Source organism: Peromyscus eremicus, chromosome 20 (genome assembly GCF_949786415.1).
Source record: "Peromyscus eremicus chromosome 20, PerEre_H2_v1, whole genome shotgun sequence".
Taxonomy (NCBI): domain Eukaryota; kingdom Metazoa; phylum Chordata; class Mammalia; order Rodentia; family Cricetidae; genus Peromyscus; species Peromyscus eremicus.
This window is the reverse complement of record NC_081436.1, coordinates 19,695,690-19,712,395: the sequence shown is the minus strand read 5'-3', so window position 1 is coordinate 19,712,395 and position 16,706 is coordinate 19,695,690. Positions and strand designations below refer to the sequence as shown.

Genomic DNA, 16,706 nt, shown 5'->3' with positions numbered 1-16,706 from the left:
GGGCACGGTGGCACTTATCTGAGGCACTTCGCAGGGTGGCTGTGAGCATCAGGGCAATCCCCAGGGGAAAGCCACCGTAACGCTTAAGGGATTGGAGCTGGGCCTGGCGAGGGCTCATGCGGCTGACGCAGGGTAAGAGAGGGCAAGTGTCCACTCAGCCTTCAGGACGGGGTTAAAGGAAAGCAGGAGAGGCCGAGCTAAAGACAAAGGTGGAAGATTGAAGGGCCAGCCTGGGGGGTGGGGGAGTGGGAAGAAGGCAGGGGGGCCCTGGACGGAGTTAGCGTTGGGATATTAGCTCAGAGGCTGCACTTACGGCAATCCCCGCCCCAAACTCCTATACTCCAAAGGTGGCCTTTGCCAAGCTGCTCCCAGCCAGGCCTGACTCCACTGTGAGCTTGGACAGGGTGCTCGGATCCCAGAAGCGGGGTGATCTTGGCTTTTCCCACAGCTCTGACCACAGCCGACTCAGGTGAGTATGGCAGGCAGGGCCCATGCCTCAGGAGTCTGGATATTGGTTTGAAAGGAACATTTCATTCCTAATCCTAGCATGTAGGAAGCATGTGTATGTCCCCTTCAAAATCCACACTAAAACGGGACCCCGAACACAACAGTATAAGAAAGAAGTGGGAGCTTTATGAATGATTAGGCTGGTAGGTCTGGAGCGGGGGGGGGGGGGGGGGGGCCCGTGGTGAGGTGAATGCCCTCAGAAATAGGCACAGGCAATAGCTAGGCCCTTTGACCCCTGCCTTTTGTTACATTTGGACTCAGAAAGAGGCAACATCTGTGAAGCAGAGAAGTCCTCACCAGATGTGGAACGTTCTGGAGCTAGTCCTTCAGCTTCATCGCCTCCAGAACAGAACAGGAATACTCCCGAGCAGTTATAACAGTAAGAAAGGACCAAATCAGCTCACAATCTCCTTTGCTATGGGCTGACTGACGAGCGAGTGAGCCAATGCGTGGGTGAGTGCGCCCCTGCTCCCACCCCCACCTCACGCCCAGTCCTTGCGATGCAACTGCCGCTGTGCATGGTCTGGTAGGCACCTGCTTTGGATCTGCTCCTCCTGCAAGCCCATGGTCTGGGGAGGATGTACCCAGGAACAAAGAAGGGGGCCTTTTAAGTGTCGCGCCACAGAGGTGGGACAGAGGAACTAGGGTACTGTAGGGTCACTGAAGTGCCTAGCAGATGACAAGTAGAGTCTTGCTGCCTCTGCCCCCTGAGAACACACACGGGGAGGTCTGAGACTCAACAGTGTCCTAGGATCCTGACCTCCAATGAGATCCCAGAGCCTCAAGGCTTTTTTCCTCCTTCATTCAGACCCTTTCAGACCCCAGCAGGGGCCGGGCCTGAACCAGCCACTGAGGAGAAGGAGGGGCAGGTGCTCTGTACACACCATTCTCCAGGACCCTTAATCACAGATTCTGATGGGACTTGGCATTTTCAGCTTCTAAAAATGTAGGAAATCGGCTGTTCCATATAAGGCCCTGGGCCATATCTAGAAGAAAAAAAAAAAAAAAAAAAAAAAAAAAAAAGCAGACTGACCCTGTCATCCAGGCCCCACTGACTCCCAGTCAGGCTATTCTGTAAAGAGAACAAAGCTCTGCCTTGTTCAGAAGCACCCGCCACTGAAATATTCAGCACCTCCGTGACGTGAGTCACAGGCTGGTCCGAAGTGCAAAGCTGAGGGAGGCTGGCTCTCCTGAAGGCCTGCTGGCCCCATCTCACACCTGCCTCGGCCACCTTGACACCTTCTCCCCAGCCACTCTCCAGTCACCTTCCCCTCAGTACCCTGTCACTTCCCCATCAGTCCTCACCGCTCCCTCGGCCATGGCCATTCTCCCGTCAGGTCTCCCTTGGCCTTGTCACGCCTCCGTCAGACATCTCCCCCGTCACCTCCTCTCCTGTCACCTCCTCCTCAGCTACCCTGCGATTGTCTCCGCCATGCCTGTCCTGTCACCTTCCCGTCAGCCACCTTCTTGTCTCCTCTCCCCGATGCAGCCATTTTCTTGTCATCGTCCCCATTTGTCACCTCGTCACTTTCTCCTCCTCAGCCATCTTCCTGTCACTTCTCTATTAATCAGCCCCTATTAACTCTCCACCTGACTCTTGTCACCACCCTCCCATCTCCCCATCAACTTCCCCTCAGCTACTCTCAGACAGCCTGCCAGCTTCCCCTCCTCAGCCATCCCCCTGTCATGCTCCGCTTACCTTCCTCTCCCCCTTCATGTTTTTTTTTCTGTCCCCTTCCCCTCAGCCACACTCCTGTCACTTCCCTGTCAGGCATCCTGTCACCCCCCCCTCCCCATCATGTCCCTTTCACCTTCCCCTTGGCCACCCACCCCTCCTCCCTCGGCCATCCTATCAGCCCCCTCTCCACGTCCCTCCCTGCCACCTTCTCCCAAGCCATCCTGCTCACGGGACCTGTGGGATGTCTGGGAGTGTGTGACAGCCCAGCTCCCTGCTTGCTTCATCCCCGTGCCCTCCTCAAGATGGACGGTGATCTTACACTAGAAACGTGGCTCCGACATCCACGTCTCAAGACCGAGTTAGCAAACTCCAAACTCCTGCCACACCGTTTCTCGTCTCCCTTGGCTCTGCCAGTTTGGAGAGCGGGGCGGCACCCTCTCTTTAGACTCCCGGGGCCACCCTCTCCAACAGGCAGTGGAACCTGCCGCAGGGATCTTAGGGGTTAAAGAACACCGGGGAATGGAGAGAGGCGGGGCTGGACAATGGCGCTGCCGCTGCTGGACCTAACCGTGGAAGAGGGTGGCGGTCCCTGGGGCAAGGGAGGCAGTGGACTCGCAGTCTAGACCAGGCTGGAGGCAACTCAAAAGCAGTCATGCAAAGAAAGATCAGGCCCAGGGCAGGGGGAGAGCAATGCCCTCTAGTGAGGCTGCATGGTGCACACAGGAGTGTAAACACTGATACCCACTCTGCCAGGCTCTGGTCCCCTTGATCAGATGGCACTGGAGGACAGGGGTGTCCGAGGACCCTCCTTGACATTCTTCCGGACAAATGACAGAGAAATCTGTGTAACAGCTAGCCAGTGGTTCTGAGGCTTTGTCTTCAGAGGCCGTTTTAAAGGCTCAGCTGCCATTGGTCCACGGCCAGATGACCCCATAGCCCCTTGTTATCTCATTCCCACCACAGACTCCTCTCCCCCAGTCTCCTTCCTTACCCCACCCACACTGTGGTGGCCCTCAGTCCGTGCATGACTGCTCCTCCCTTCTCTAGTTAGCTACCAGCTCCAGAGGCTTCACAAGCCCCTTGCTCCACAGGTCCCCAGGGCCAGACTAACCTCAGTGCCCTCTGTCTGACTAGTCTGTGGGCCCCTCAGATCTATTCCTCTGCGCATGTGCCAATCAAGCAGCATATCACACCCACGCCTGCACACATGTTGGTACCACAGTCCCGACATCGGCCGCTAGCATGTTAGATAAAGAAATGATTCCCCTCTTTTGATCTCCATTGCTTTCTACCTAAAAGAGAAGTGGGAAACCATGGGCAAAACGCCAAGGAGGCAAGTCATGACTTGAACTCAGACCCCTCGGGTTCTTGTCTTGTCGCTGCTCCTAAGGGCCAGAACCCTTGGACCCGGTATTTACATGAGTCTCTGAACTTCTCACCCCTGTCTGTGCCATGGAGTGGCTAGTGTCCATCTCATAAGGCTCAAGGGCTTAACACTGGAGGTATCATCTCAAGGCTAAGGTCAAATGAAGTACCACTGGAGACCGTCTTGGTTTTTCCCTAGATGACCTAGTTAACATCCACTGCTTCCTTAGAAGCGCACAGGCTTGGATAGTAAATGATGGAGTCCTTCTAAGTCATTCTCCTGGCATGTCAGTGCCTGGCAGAGAGTGTAGTTGTTCTTAAAATGCAAGTTCTTTTTTATTACGTGTTTGTGTGTGTGTGTACATATGCCACAGTATATGTGTGGAGGTCAAAGGTCAACTTGTGGACGCCTGTTCTCTCCTTCTACTAGGTGGGTCCCAGGAGTCTGTCTCCGGTCATTAGATGGGGCTTGCTGGTTAGGAACCTTTACTTGCTGAGCTATCTTGCTGGCCCCAAATACAAATTCTTGATGGTGGTGTTGATTCCAATCTGCACTAACCAAAGGCATACACACACACACACACACACACACACACACATACACACACACACACACACACACACACACACACACACACACACACTGTGCCAGTGCTCACTTCCTGGCTTGGTATTACACTCTAGTGACCTAAGATGCTGCCTTTGGGGAAAACTGGGTGGAGGGTACCTCTATCTCTCTTTAAGACTTTTTTTAAAGCTTTTATGAATCTAGAATGATTTCAAAACAAAAAGTCGTTAAAATCCCTATTATTTTGTCTCGAGTTGTATTGGGGGTATTTTACTTCTCCAAAGTTCCAGATAAAATAAACAGATCCCCAGATGCTTCTGGTGTGGCTTAATAAGGACAACAACCAAGTGTAATTTAACCCAAGGTCATTTTCATACAACCTGACCCTCTGAGACACAACTGTATCCAGAAACTATGAGCATGGCCAATGGCAATTCCAGAGCTGACTGTGCCTTCTAAACAAGCTGAGAGCCCCTTAGCCCCTGACCTGGACTCCTATATGACTGAAATCATGGCCCCTGACCCTGAGAGTCAGACCTGTCACACGTCAGTGGCACATGACAGCCAGCAACAGCGGCGTCAAAAGACACCCCTTCACTGGGTACCCAGAGATTTGGAGATGTTCAGCTTGGGGACAAATAGGAATGCATGTTTTCTGTCTGGAGTAGCAGCCATTGTCTGTATAACTGAGTTCACAGCAAAAACTGCAAACTGTAGAGGGGAGGGGGGAAGGGTCAGGTGGGGAGGGTGTCTGCTACACTAGGACTCCTCCTGAGTCCTGTGGACCTGGGTCAGCCATTGAGAAGGACTCCTGGAATCTTCTGTATTGCCTGTTCTCTGCACCAGCCAGCTGTCAGGAGCCCAAGCCTTGAATGGCAGAGACTCTCCCTCAGCGACTCTGGCAACTTCGTGCAAGTTTCCTGACTCTTGAGTTCAAACTTGAAATGGACCACTGCAAGGATGCAAAGGATGAACAGTGAAGTGGTCAGCAGCACGCCTTTAATCCCAGCACTTGGGAGGCAGAGGCAGATCTCTGTGAGTTCGAGGCCAGCCTGGGCTACAGAGTGAGTTCCAGTTCCAGGAAAGGCACAAAGCTACACAGAGAAACCCTGTCTCGAAAAACCAAACCAAACCAAACCAAACCAAACCAAACCAAAAAACAAAACAAGGTGATGTTTCCTCTCACTCTGCTGCCTCCAGCCCCCACCAAGGCTGGCCCACAGCAGGTATCGAGTGAGACTCTAAGCCCAATCCTGCGGAACGGTTTCCTGCACAAAGAGGCAGGTACACCTCAATGTCACACCCCATGGGCCAACAGGAGTGTTCAGGACCATGATGCTCACGATTACAACACCATAGTCAATGAGGTGACCATGGTTACCATGGCTCCATTGGTCACCCCTTAGGTGAGAAAAACAAATTGCCAGAATTCCTGAGGCACTTGTCCCTCGGGATTCACAGTCAATCTTGTTCTAGACTGAAAAAAAAAAAAAAGTCACATGGCCCCAAAGTAGGATCGGAAGGCATCAGGGTTGTACACAGCTAACCGGATCCTGTAAATGGGGAGGTGAGAGGGGAACATTGCTTCACAGAGGTGGGAGTCCTTGGCCTTCAGAGGCCCTTCCAGATCCAGCCAGTATGGGTTAGCCTGGAGGAAATAATACTTCCCTGAGGAAAAGGGGGGAAATCATCCAGGAGGACATATCTTCCTGGAGCATGAACTTGACACACTTTAAGGATCGGAAGGGCAGGGGTGGGAGAAGTAGAAGTGTTAGCCTCTGAGTAGCCAGGTGTGTGGCTAGCCTGGTGTAGCAGGGGCTGGGTTGAGTCTGGAGTGACTGTTGGGCTGAGGGCCAGAGGAGGCATTGTTAGAGCTTGGGCCAGAGGCTGAGCAGTGGCGGGCCTGTGGGTTGTCACCAAAGCCGGTACCAGGAAATGCTAAGCAGAGGGACTAGCCAGATTCCAACAGCCCCAGGGTCCCTTCCTATCCATCCAGTGCAGACTGAGCATTGCCCATGTCAAGTCAAGCCATGCCAGTTCTGGTTCTGGGGACCAGAAGGAATTAACTGTCTATGCGTCACACCCCTAGGGCAGATTTTACACTTAGGCGCTTCAAAGCATTTTCCCCAAGTGCTATTTATTTATTTTTTTCTTAATAGCCAAAGGACCCAAAGGGGCAAAGCGACAGCAGAGGCCCCAGGGGATCTGAAACCAAGAAACCAGTGCTCCCAATCCAGCCTGGGCCTGATCCATGAGCCTCAGGCCAGGGTTTATGCTGGCGCCTAGGAAGCCAGGCTACTCAGAAGTGCTGAGCTGTAATGGCCTGGTTCCTGGGCCAGGAGCCCAGACTGACCTTGGCCTGCCCCTTGCATGCATCTAATCAAAACCGGTCTATGCTTTGGGTGGGTGAGTGGGTCGGGGAAGTCCAGAGATCTGGAGAGGAATTAGCCAGTCAGGTGACATGAGGGATCCAGCTGCCTTCCCGGGAGCCACAGAATCGGAGGCAAGAAGCCGCATCCTAGCACTTCCAGGCCGCCTCTGACTTTTGAGTGGTGAGACGCTGATGCCACGGTGGGCGCCTGTGACAACCGCAACTGTGCCACTGGAGGTAGGCTACCTGCCCGCCCAGGACCCTGTGTCCTGTCTTCTCCCAGACTTTGTGCACACTTTCCTCCGGCTCGGAAGCCGGACACACGCTGCTGTCTGCCCTGCAAGACGGGCTTCCAGAAGCTCCCCAGGAGCGTTTGGATTGGCTACATGGCCCAGATTCAAAAGTCCAGAGATTCCACCCAGAATTCCCAGTAAGAAAAGGGACCTCTTTCCATCCACACGTTGGTCAACACAGACTGGGAATGAAGTGCTACCCCCCGGTATTGTAGCCAAATCTGTATGTCTAGTTTTATAAAAATCCAGGGGAGCTTTTGGGTGGGATGGACTCTGTGTCCAAGGCTGTACCCAATACGGGGCAGTACACAATTCTTTCCCTTCCAGCCTCTAGAGTTCCTAAGTTCCCCTAAAAGCCATCGACTGTCACCCTCCCTCCCAAGTGCCAGTATTCTATGATTACTCTCTTCGGACATACGACCTCCTCCCTGCACCCCCAACCTCTCAGGATCCCGACCATGACTGGGCACTCAGCTCCCCTCCTGGGCTCCTCTCTTTCTGCCGATTACATTCCATCATGCAGTCTTGGTTCCTAAACTTCCAGGCCTTTGTACACACCCTGCCTAGTGAGCTGCTTCAGGCTTCCACACGGCTCTTTTTCATCATTTGGTCTGAGTACAACCATGGCTTCCACACAGAGGCCTTCAGCTCTGGCCACTGTCCCACCACCTGCTTCTTCTCTGACAGGCCTGATTACCTGAACAGAACCACTACAGCGAACACAACGGGGCTCCAGTCCCAACCCGGCTTCCCTAACCTCGCTTCCTCCCTTGTCAGTGGAGTCATAGCCAGCCTCCTACGAGCCCTCTGTGGTGGTGGTGTTCAGGCCTATACCCTGGCAGTTACCTGCTCATCCCAGGGTTGTTACCTCCCCCCACCCATCTCCTGTGGCGAACACAGAAATCTGTAACCTCTCAGCCCAGGAGATGCCAAGAAGGCAGAATGGGCCAGCCACAGCTGCCCTCTGAGAATACTGCAGTCTGTCCTTCCTCATACACTCAACTAGAGGCATGGCTTCACCACAGCCCACCTGAGGCTCTCTCCAAAGGCAGGAAATGAGTGTATGTGCTGGTGGACACAGCTCCTGGAGTGTGACTGTAAGCTACTCGCAGAAATTTCCTCTCCTCAACATAGGCAGGACCCAGGGCCTTGTCACATGCATCTCCTTTCTGTCTGATGAACCAGCTTCTTATGATCCCTGTGGACGCAGGCCCTCATTTACATCACCTGCCTCCATCTTGGACAGCTCTGCCCAGTGGCACCATAACTAAGTGTTTACTAGGAGCAAGATTAGCACCTGTCTCCCTGAGACCACCTGTGTGTGGTGGCTCTGGTGTCTAGAGAAAGCGTCCAAGAAACACCAAGTTTGGCCTTCCTATCCTTCTGAGGACACCGCAGTGCCAGGGGTCAGTGAACCAGACTTGCCTGTAAGGAAATTGCTAAAATAAACCCAGGCAATCTAAGAGTCTACTAGAAAGCTTCTGGTTTACCGCCTCAATGTATTTCAAGTGTATTTTTGCTTTTTATTTTCCCAGGAATCATTTTCTAACAGAAACCCCACACAGTTTCCCAGAATTCCACTCCACAACCTCTGGCAGCCCCACTGAACGCCAGCAGGTCACACTAGTTCCTCCTTCTAGCTTCAGACACCCAGCTAGCCCAGTGCCATGGCCCCTCTCTGGTGAATGAGGAAGTTGAGACTCAAGCACACAGGGAGCTTGCTGAAGAGCGGCCCCAGAAAGGGATGGCGGAGCTGGGTTCACACCTGGGCTCTGCTGAGCTGAGCCCAGCATGAATCTTCTTTGCCCCTTGTCTTACATTGGCCAATCTCCAGCTCTCCCTCCTTGTCAAAGGTCAGGCTTGGAGAAGGGACAGTGGGCTGTTCTTCCTAACTTCACATCTCCAGCCTTGACTATTCAGGACAGCCTGGCCCCGGAAGCCTTGGTTCTGGGCACTGTCTTGCTAGGCCTCTCTGCAGTCCTACAAAGCCCTGCTTTGGGATCCAGAGCCAACACAGCAGCTGATGATGATCCTATGTCTTTGTTACTGCTGTTCACTCTGCCTGGGTTCCATACATGTGTTGACACAGGTTCCACACACATGTTGGTTTCTGACCAGCTCTGCCCACCTCACAGCCCTGCTGTAGGCCCAGGCTTCAAAAAACTCCAGGATTGAACCATCGGTGCCTTGACACCAAGAATCTTCACTTGCTGAGCTTGGCTAGCAACTACCTCTGTCTCAGTCTGTCCAGCTTCACAAGGTCCCTCAGCAGGCTGGTAACCCAGGAATATACAGCAGATAATCATCGGTGCTGGAGGCTTATGGAGACATAAAGTGACACCAGCCTCTTTCAAAGGGGTCTGGGGAACATGGGGTCCCAGCTTCCTGGCCATAGCCTCTCCCACAAAAAGGAAGACAACATCTTTGGTTGTATCTACCACTTGTGGCCCTACCACATACAGACAGGAGAAATACCAACAGTTGGCAGAGAGAAGGAACTAGAATGATTTTTACAAAGAACAACACTGGTAACACAAGAGAGCCACTGAGGTCACCACTGAAATCCCCTACCCCGACCCTGAGGCTCCTGGAATCCATATGGAATCCAAACAGGAGAGGGCTGCCTGTTTCCGCGGGGTTGGAAGACACGCCTCGTCAACACAGGCTGTGCTTACCGTTGGAGCGGTGTATGCAGGTGTGTTGGTTGTCACTGAGGAAGAAGCCGCTGTGGCACTGGCACTCATAGCTGCCCATGGCATTGACACAGATCTGCTGGCAGCCACCATTGTTGTCTTGACACTCATCCACATCTGTGAGAAGAGGGAGAAAAGGGGAGAAGAGATGTCACACCTGGAGCTAGTGGGTCACAGAGACAATTTCTTCATCAGTTAATGAAGGGTCTCCACAGAGGTGCTACACAATGGAGATACTGCGCGAGGGTACTCCATGGCATCGTGCTATGATGGTACTGCAGGAGAGTATACTCCATGGCATCATGCTATGATGGTACTGCAGGAGGGTATACTCCATGGCATCATGCTATGATGGGGTACTGTAGCTAGAGTTTTCCTGCCTGGCCCACAGTCAGGACAAATCTCTCTCACCTGCCAGTCCCACAGCCTCAGACCCGACCAAGTAAACACAGAGACTTATATTGGTTACAAACTGTATGGCCATGGCAGGCTTCTTGCTAACTGTTCTTACAGCTTAAATTAATCCATTTCCATTCATCTATACCTTGCCACATGGCTCGTGGCTTACCGGCATCTTCACATGCTGTTTCTCATCGTGGCGGCTGGCAGTGTCTCTCTGACTCAGCCTTCCACTTCCCAGCTTTATTCTCCTCCTTGTCCCGCCTATACTTCCTGCCTAGCCAATGGCCAATCATTGTTTTATTTATTGACTAATTAGCAACAGGGTACTCCATGGCATCATGCTATGATGGTACTACAAGAGGGTACTCCATGGCATATACTCTGGAGATGATGCATGGGGGTACTCCATGGCATCATGCTATGATGGTACTACAAGAGGGTACTCCATGGCATATACTCTGGAGATGATGCATGGGGGTACTCCATGGCATCATGCTATGATGGTGCTGCATGAAGGTATTCCAGAGGTACTTCATAGTACTCCACAGGCATACTGCATGGTATTCCATGGTAATCTTCCAACAATGGAACTCCACAGAAGTAGTCAGTTACAAGGGCTGGAGTGTTGTGACTGCTCCCCGTACGACTAGCATAGTTCTAAGCCCTTTCCTATGTTAACTCTGGTCCTTGCACCAACCCTATCAGATTTAAGTGTTAGCCCATTCATAGATGAGAAATCTGAATTCCGGGCGCCAGGCTACATGGAAAGTGACAGGGGTAGGACTTCAGACTTGGCACAAAGACTCCCAAGCCTGGCCTTCTCCTCTGTCACCACCAGACTCTTCTACCCAGGATGACAGTGCAGACTGAAGTGTCTCCCTAACACACGGAGTTTGGCTAACCACAGCCCCGACTTCTTCAACCCACCTCGGTTTACAGCTGGCAGCATAAGAGCCTGGAGCCCTGAGGGGGGCCGGAGGCCGGAGGCCAGGGCAGCCTGCGCCACCCTGAAGGTCTCAGCTTGGCAGATTGATTTCAAAAGCCTGGAGGGTGGGGGAAGATTTGAAAAGCCCCTGACCTCTGGCTGCCAGGACTGCCGGGGAAGGCTGCCAAGAGGTCTTTCCCACTCTGCGGGAGGCACCGGCTCAGGGCCGACGCTCACTTCTGACCAGAGGCTGCTGGCACGAAGGGTGTGACTGGCTGAAAGGGCCTTTATGGAACTCTGGTCCTGAGCAGAACAGCATGTTTCAATTACCAGAGTCATAACCCCTACTCTGTCGGTTTGTTTAATGAAAGAAGGGCTTCTTAAACCTTAATGTTCCATGGCTGTATTGTCATTTTAATAGGCAAATACATAAAACCACAAAGCAATGTGTGCATGGAGCTACTGGCTGTGCCCAGCCAATCCCCAGCCTCCAACACACACACACACACACACACACACACACACACACACACACACACACACACACACTTCCTTTTCATGCATACGCGCACATACACTTTGGCACTGAAAATTTCCTACGCTTCTTCACACAGACATCTTTTGCCAATTGAGACCAAAAAGATGTGAGGCAAAAGGTAGAGGGCGGCGGTGACCTGCTCTGAACCGGGGACAGCTTGGCTCTACAGTGCTGTCAGCTGGGTCCTATTTAGGCTCGAGGACTGCAGACCACTTTACCACCCAGGAGACCGCGCGGCTGCCTTTGAGGCCCACAGCGTGGAGCATCATTATTCTCTGGCAAGCTCAAATGTCAGCCGTGTGGCTGTCAGAGGAGGGAAACAGAGCTCTCAACTCTAAAAGCCACTGAAGGTTCCAGCTCACATGTAAAGGTGGCTCTTGCTGAGAGGAGCGGCGGGACCAGAGGCTGAACTGGGAGGTGCGGGGGTGGGGTGGGGGGGTGGGGTGGGGTGGGGGGGTGGGGGGAGAGTGGGGGTGTGTGGAGGGGTATTACTAGTTCTTTGAACAGCCTTCACAGTCTTGTTGATGGCTCCCTCCCGGCCTAGTGCTACCAATACCTTTGCTTAGTGAACCCCAAAGTGCACGGAGCTGTTACCTCTCCTCCATGCTGCAGGAGTCTGTCTCTAGCCTCTGGGTCTGCACTGGGCACTGCCTGGTTACCTGAGCAACAGAGAGCCAGCATCCTGGGCGCTTTCTGTGAACCGAAGGGCCTCACTGGAGCCTCAGCGGCTCATGTGATAGGGTGTATTACTAAGTGCATTTCATCGCTGGGACTCTGACACTCAGGGAGGGCCAAAGGGATCTGAGTGGTCCACACAGGAGGTCAGAGTGAAGGCAGAGCCCCAGAACAAGAGCCCTCAGACGCTTTGCTTGGCTGGTTGTGCCCCAAATGTATTCAGACTGGTTATGAAGAACCCGCTCTCTCCCGATCTTGAGTCTGGGTCAACTTAAACGCACTCTCCTGAGACTCAGAAGGCATGATCCACTAGCAGGGTGAATCCTATCGTAGACCCAACTGCACTGAGAAAGGCAGGCACCTGTGCCTGCGTCTTAGCTCACAGCTGACCACGAGCTCTGACCATGGCCCTCTGCCATCCATTACTGCCTCTCTTCTGGTTCCCAGACTCCAGTCCAAGCCAAGTCTCCATCGCAAGACAGACAAAGCAGATATGGACCCTCCAGCGTGTCGTGGGGCAGCAATGCTGCCTTGGCCTGGATGCCACCCCTCTGCAGCCCTCTGGCCTGACCCAGCTCCGCACCTCACCAAAAGCTAGGAACCAGGGCAGTTGACAGGAGGCATCCACAGGCCCTCAGTGATCTGGCGGGGTGGCGGTGCTGTTGGGACATGGCTGTTTATACTAGCAGGGAACAATGGCTCCCCAACCCCGATGAATAATTTGAAACAAATGCAAGGCCATGTAAACATGTCTTTCCCTTCTCCCAAGTGATAAAACCCCAAGATTAAGCAGGCGGGAAAAGAGAGCTGCCCCTCTGCACCCTTCTCCACTGCATCCAAACAGGGCCTCACATCCTACCCAAGTCGGGTGGAAAGTCCTGGGGACGCTGAGTCCCTCTACAGGCCACACTCATGACCTCTTCCATAGACACTCTGCATCTCAAGCTCTCCAAGAGGACTCATGGGGGCTGGAGAATGATCAGCGGGTGTAGTTGTGATCACGGGAAGTCTGCCTACCACCTAGGCCAGATGGGGGTCACCTGGCAGAGCACCATGGAGAAACAGCCCCTTGGCTGTTCCTTGGAGTTAGCCGGCACACTGTGACCCAGCACAGGGTGCATCCAATTATGAGAGGTGCCTTCAGGGCCAGAAGGGAGTCCATACCAGGCATTGTGCCCCCTGAAGTCTGCTCTGCTTTTCCCTCAGCGCGTGGGCAGTACTGGGCCTTGTCTCCAGGAAGTGTGGCTGGACCGCTGAGTGTCCTTCAGGAAGCCCCTTGGAGCACCGGGGTACAAGCTTTCCCCTCTCTGTGTGGAATCATGATCGTTCTTACTGAGGGACTGTGTGTTTGGTCCTGTGGGGAACTCCCTCAACAGTCAGAGGCCATGATGCCCTGTCACTGCGCAGAAGGATGCCTGATGCTAGTTTCAGCTCCAGCTCGGACACTGCTCACTAGATCCTCCCAGAAGCCCCACTCCCCCGGGTCTGGCTCCTGTTACTTCTGGTTCTCAGAAGAGAACAGAGATAGGAAGAGACTTTCTCAAAGCCCAGAGGATGCAGAGTGTTCTCCAGTCAGTGAGAACAACCCAGTCAGGGGTCCACGGGGCAGAGGGCAGTTCCCCGTTCCTCCTCGTCACCTCAGTGCCTCCTTCCAGGTCTCCCAGCTCTGGAGGCCTTACTTTTCCACTTCATCCCTTTGCCTAGACCACAGGTTTCGCAATGCCATCCCTGCCATGGGTGGGGATAAGCCTGTATCTCCTTCACCAGAGGCAGGCCTAGGGTGGCAGGGCAGGAGGCCATACCTGATAGTCTAGGGTGAGCTCACTAGGGGTGATACCACAGCTCACTTTCAGAGGAAGGCTCGCTGCTGCAGGGGAATGCTATCTTGGCTCACCAGGTGTGGTGGTTTGAAAGAAAATGCCCCCCCCCAAAAGGAGTGGCACTATTAGGAGGTGTGGCCTTGTTGGAGGAGGTGTGGTCTTTTTGAAGGAAGTATGTCACTGTGGAGGTGGGCTTTGAGGTCTTATATATGACCCAGTGTCTCAGACCACTTCCTGTTGCCTTCAAGATATAGAACTCTCAGCTACCTCACCAGTACCATGTCTGCCTGCATGCCACCATGTCACCCCATAATGACAATGGACTGAACCTCTGAAAATGTAAGTCATCCCAATGAAATACTTGAAAATTTTCTTTAGAAGAGTCTCTTACAGCAATAGAAACCCTAACTAAGACACCAGGCATCCAGAGGGACTTGGGCAGGCGCTCTATGCCATTTTCCAAGAGCCCGCTTCTTCTCCTATCAGAATGCGTCCCATTCACACACACTTATACCCTTCTCCAGGGACAGCCTTGTCTCCTCAGACCCAAGCCTTTGCCCTTCTGCATCCATAGACATTGACTGAGAATGAATGCCACTTGGGGGTTTGGACCAGGAAACAGGGATGGCAAGCTTCCTGGAGGAGGTGATGTGAACCCCGGGCTGTGAGCACGGGGAGATGAGTGACCTGAGGCTGGAGGATTGGCAGGGCAGGGCACATAGGGAAGGGACTGTGAGTATGGCAGCAGGAGGAGAGTTCTGGAAGCCCCCAAGGATAGTAACTGGCTAGGTCCTGCGTGCTGACTCAGGCAGCCAGGAAAGCTAAGCCCTCTGCATGGAGGTGTGTCCTGAGCTGGGCTCATGACTCTGTAAGGCTCTCAAAAAACCATCGGTTCTGCTGGACCCCACAGTCCAGCCAGCAGAGCGATACTCTTAGAGACATTCTCAGAGTAACTTGACAACCCTTAAGGTATCAGCAAGACTGAAACTGTGTGTAGCCCAGACCCTGAGGGGCCTTCTCCACCCCAGGCTCAGGGGTCTTGGAAGAGCTAGGAGAGAGGTGAGGACATCCTGCTTCTGAACGCTGATACTCTTCCATCTTCCTTTATAACCACAGCGGGGCTTCCAAGAAGGCAGGGAACCCCTGGGCACTGGAACTAAGCTACGAAGCAGATTCTAGGAAGCTCTGGAGGAGACCCTGAAACCAGTTGGCAGGGCTGAAGGACACACAGCTTATCCTGAAGCCCCAGCTTGGGGAGGGATGCCGGGACCACCTCTGTGGGGTGAACAGGTCCCCTCCTTCAACATATAGTGCACTTCTGCATGGAGCCCCCCTTTCTTTTGGCTAGCTGAGGTGGTAGACAACAAATGGGGGATGGGAGCTGGGCCTCGGGTGGTCCCCAAGGCGACCCTCAGTAGGAATACTGTTTGGTAGTTGTTCCTTCAGTCAAAGGCAGTAGCCAGTGGCAGCGGAGAGTGCTGGAGCCTAGGAAGGCCCGGGTACCCAAGGTCACAGAAGACCTCAGCTCAGCTCAGTCTGGCCTGAACCTCATCTGGCCATCCAGGCCTGAGAAGCACCCTGTTTCCTAACAATTTTTTTTTTGTCTCCCTCCCACCCCAACAGTCACTAGGGCTACTAATTTGTCCTCCACACCTAGTCCGTCTCTCTCTCCAGCTCCCACGACACAGCCCATCTTAGTTATACTCTGTGTCTCACATCTTCCAGCTTCCCCGTGAAGCACCCCTCAAGGGTGTGGCCACTGAGGACTCCAGCTTTGACAGGACATGGTAGCCATGACAGAGCCTCACAGAGTCTCCGGGGTCACTGCCCAGTACAGACCCAGGTCTGGCACTAGCGAGGGAACAGGAAGCCCTTCGCTACGACTCCTGCCCAGCTTGGCTCTGCGGACACTACCCTGTTCCCACCAGCCCTGAGGGGTCATGTCAGGGCTGGGGCCCACTCGCTGTGGTTGTCTCCCCACAGGAAGGGTTTCTGAGGCCAGGCCAGAGGCTTCTGGAGGGCGTCCGTCTGCAAGAGGTCTGTGGTTTGCCCTCAAGGGCCGCTGCTTGGCCCCAGGTGGGGCTGTTTGTTTTTATTAATAGTGGGCTGTTTGTCCTCTTCTGGATGAGGAGTCCGGAGTTTGCCGTTATTTATAACTCCCTGATCCCGCTTCAGCTGCTTTGTGTTTCCTACGAACACTCACAATTCGACACAGAGACTCTGTGTTTTGAGCGGACCCCGCCCATGTTTCTGTGGCTGACTAGAATCCACTGTGTGTCAGGTCTTGCAACAGGCTCCAGCAGCATCCTGTATCCCGTGGGTGGGAACCAAAGCTCAGGCTCATTGGTGGAGCCAGGCTCAACCTCCACCACTGAGCTCTGCCACCCGGTCCCGGCAGAAGCGATGCCCTCTCCCCCCCCCCCCCCTCCACACTCCCCTCTGGAGGGCAGCTGAGGCTTGGCTATTGAATGACTCTTGCAAAATTGCATTTGATGAGTTAAGTGTAAATAAACAAGAACCAGATGGATTCGATTTCGGGTAAAACACACCCGGGTCTTAGAGATCTGGGGCCTGAGTTCTGACAGAGTCCGAACACTCCTGAACTGCTGAGATCTCCAGCTTGCCTGGCAGGAGGGATAAGCGGGTCACTGAGGACCCGTCTGCTTCCCGCTCTGGGTGTCATCTGAAGCCTTCTCCCGTGACTCCTGGGTCCCCTGTAGGTCAGCAGCATGCAGCCTCTTGGGCTGGGCCCAAGTCTGTACTCAGGACTGAGAGAGGCCTGTGTGGAGCTTGGCTCTCTAGACCAGCAAGCCTACCATTAGTTCACCCCCAAGCCAGCCCAGGAGGGCCAGGCTCTGCTGGAGCTACCGG

The 16,706-nt window shown here is 53.7% G+C and overlaps 1 protein-coding gene across 3 annotated transcripts in view; it reads right to left on the bottom strand.

Annotated features, from left to right (window-relative positions):
* Scube1 (signal peptide, CUB domain and EGF like domain containing 1) overlaps positions 1-16,706 on the bottom strand; it is a 123,224-nt gene that overhangs the window by 62,995 nt on the left and 43,523 nt on the right. For all 3 annotated transcript variants that reach the window (XM_059247358.1, XM_059247359.1, XM_059247360.1), the window contains exon 4: positions 9,458-9,592. In XM_059247358.1, the coding sequence (XP_059103341.1) occupies positions 9,458-9,592 (135 nt within the window). The remainder of the gene's footprint in view (positions 1-9,457; positions 9,593-16,706) is intronic.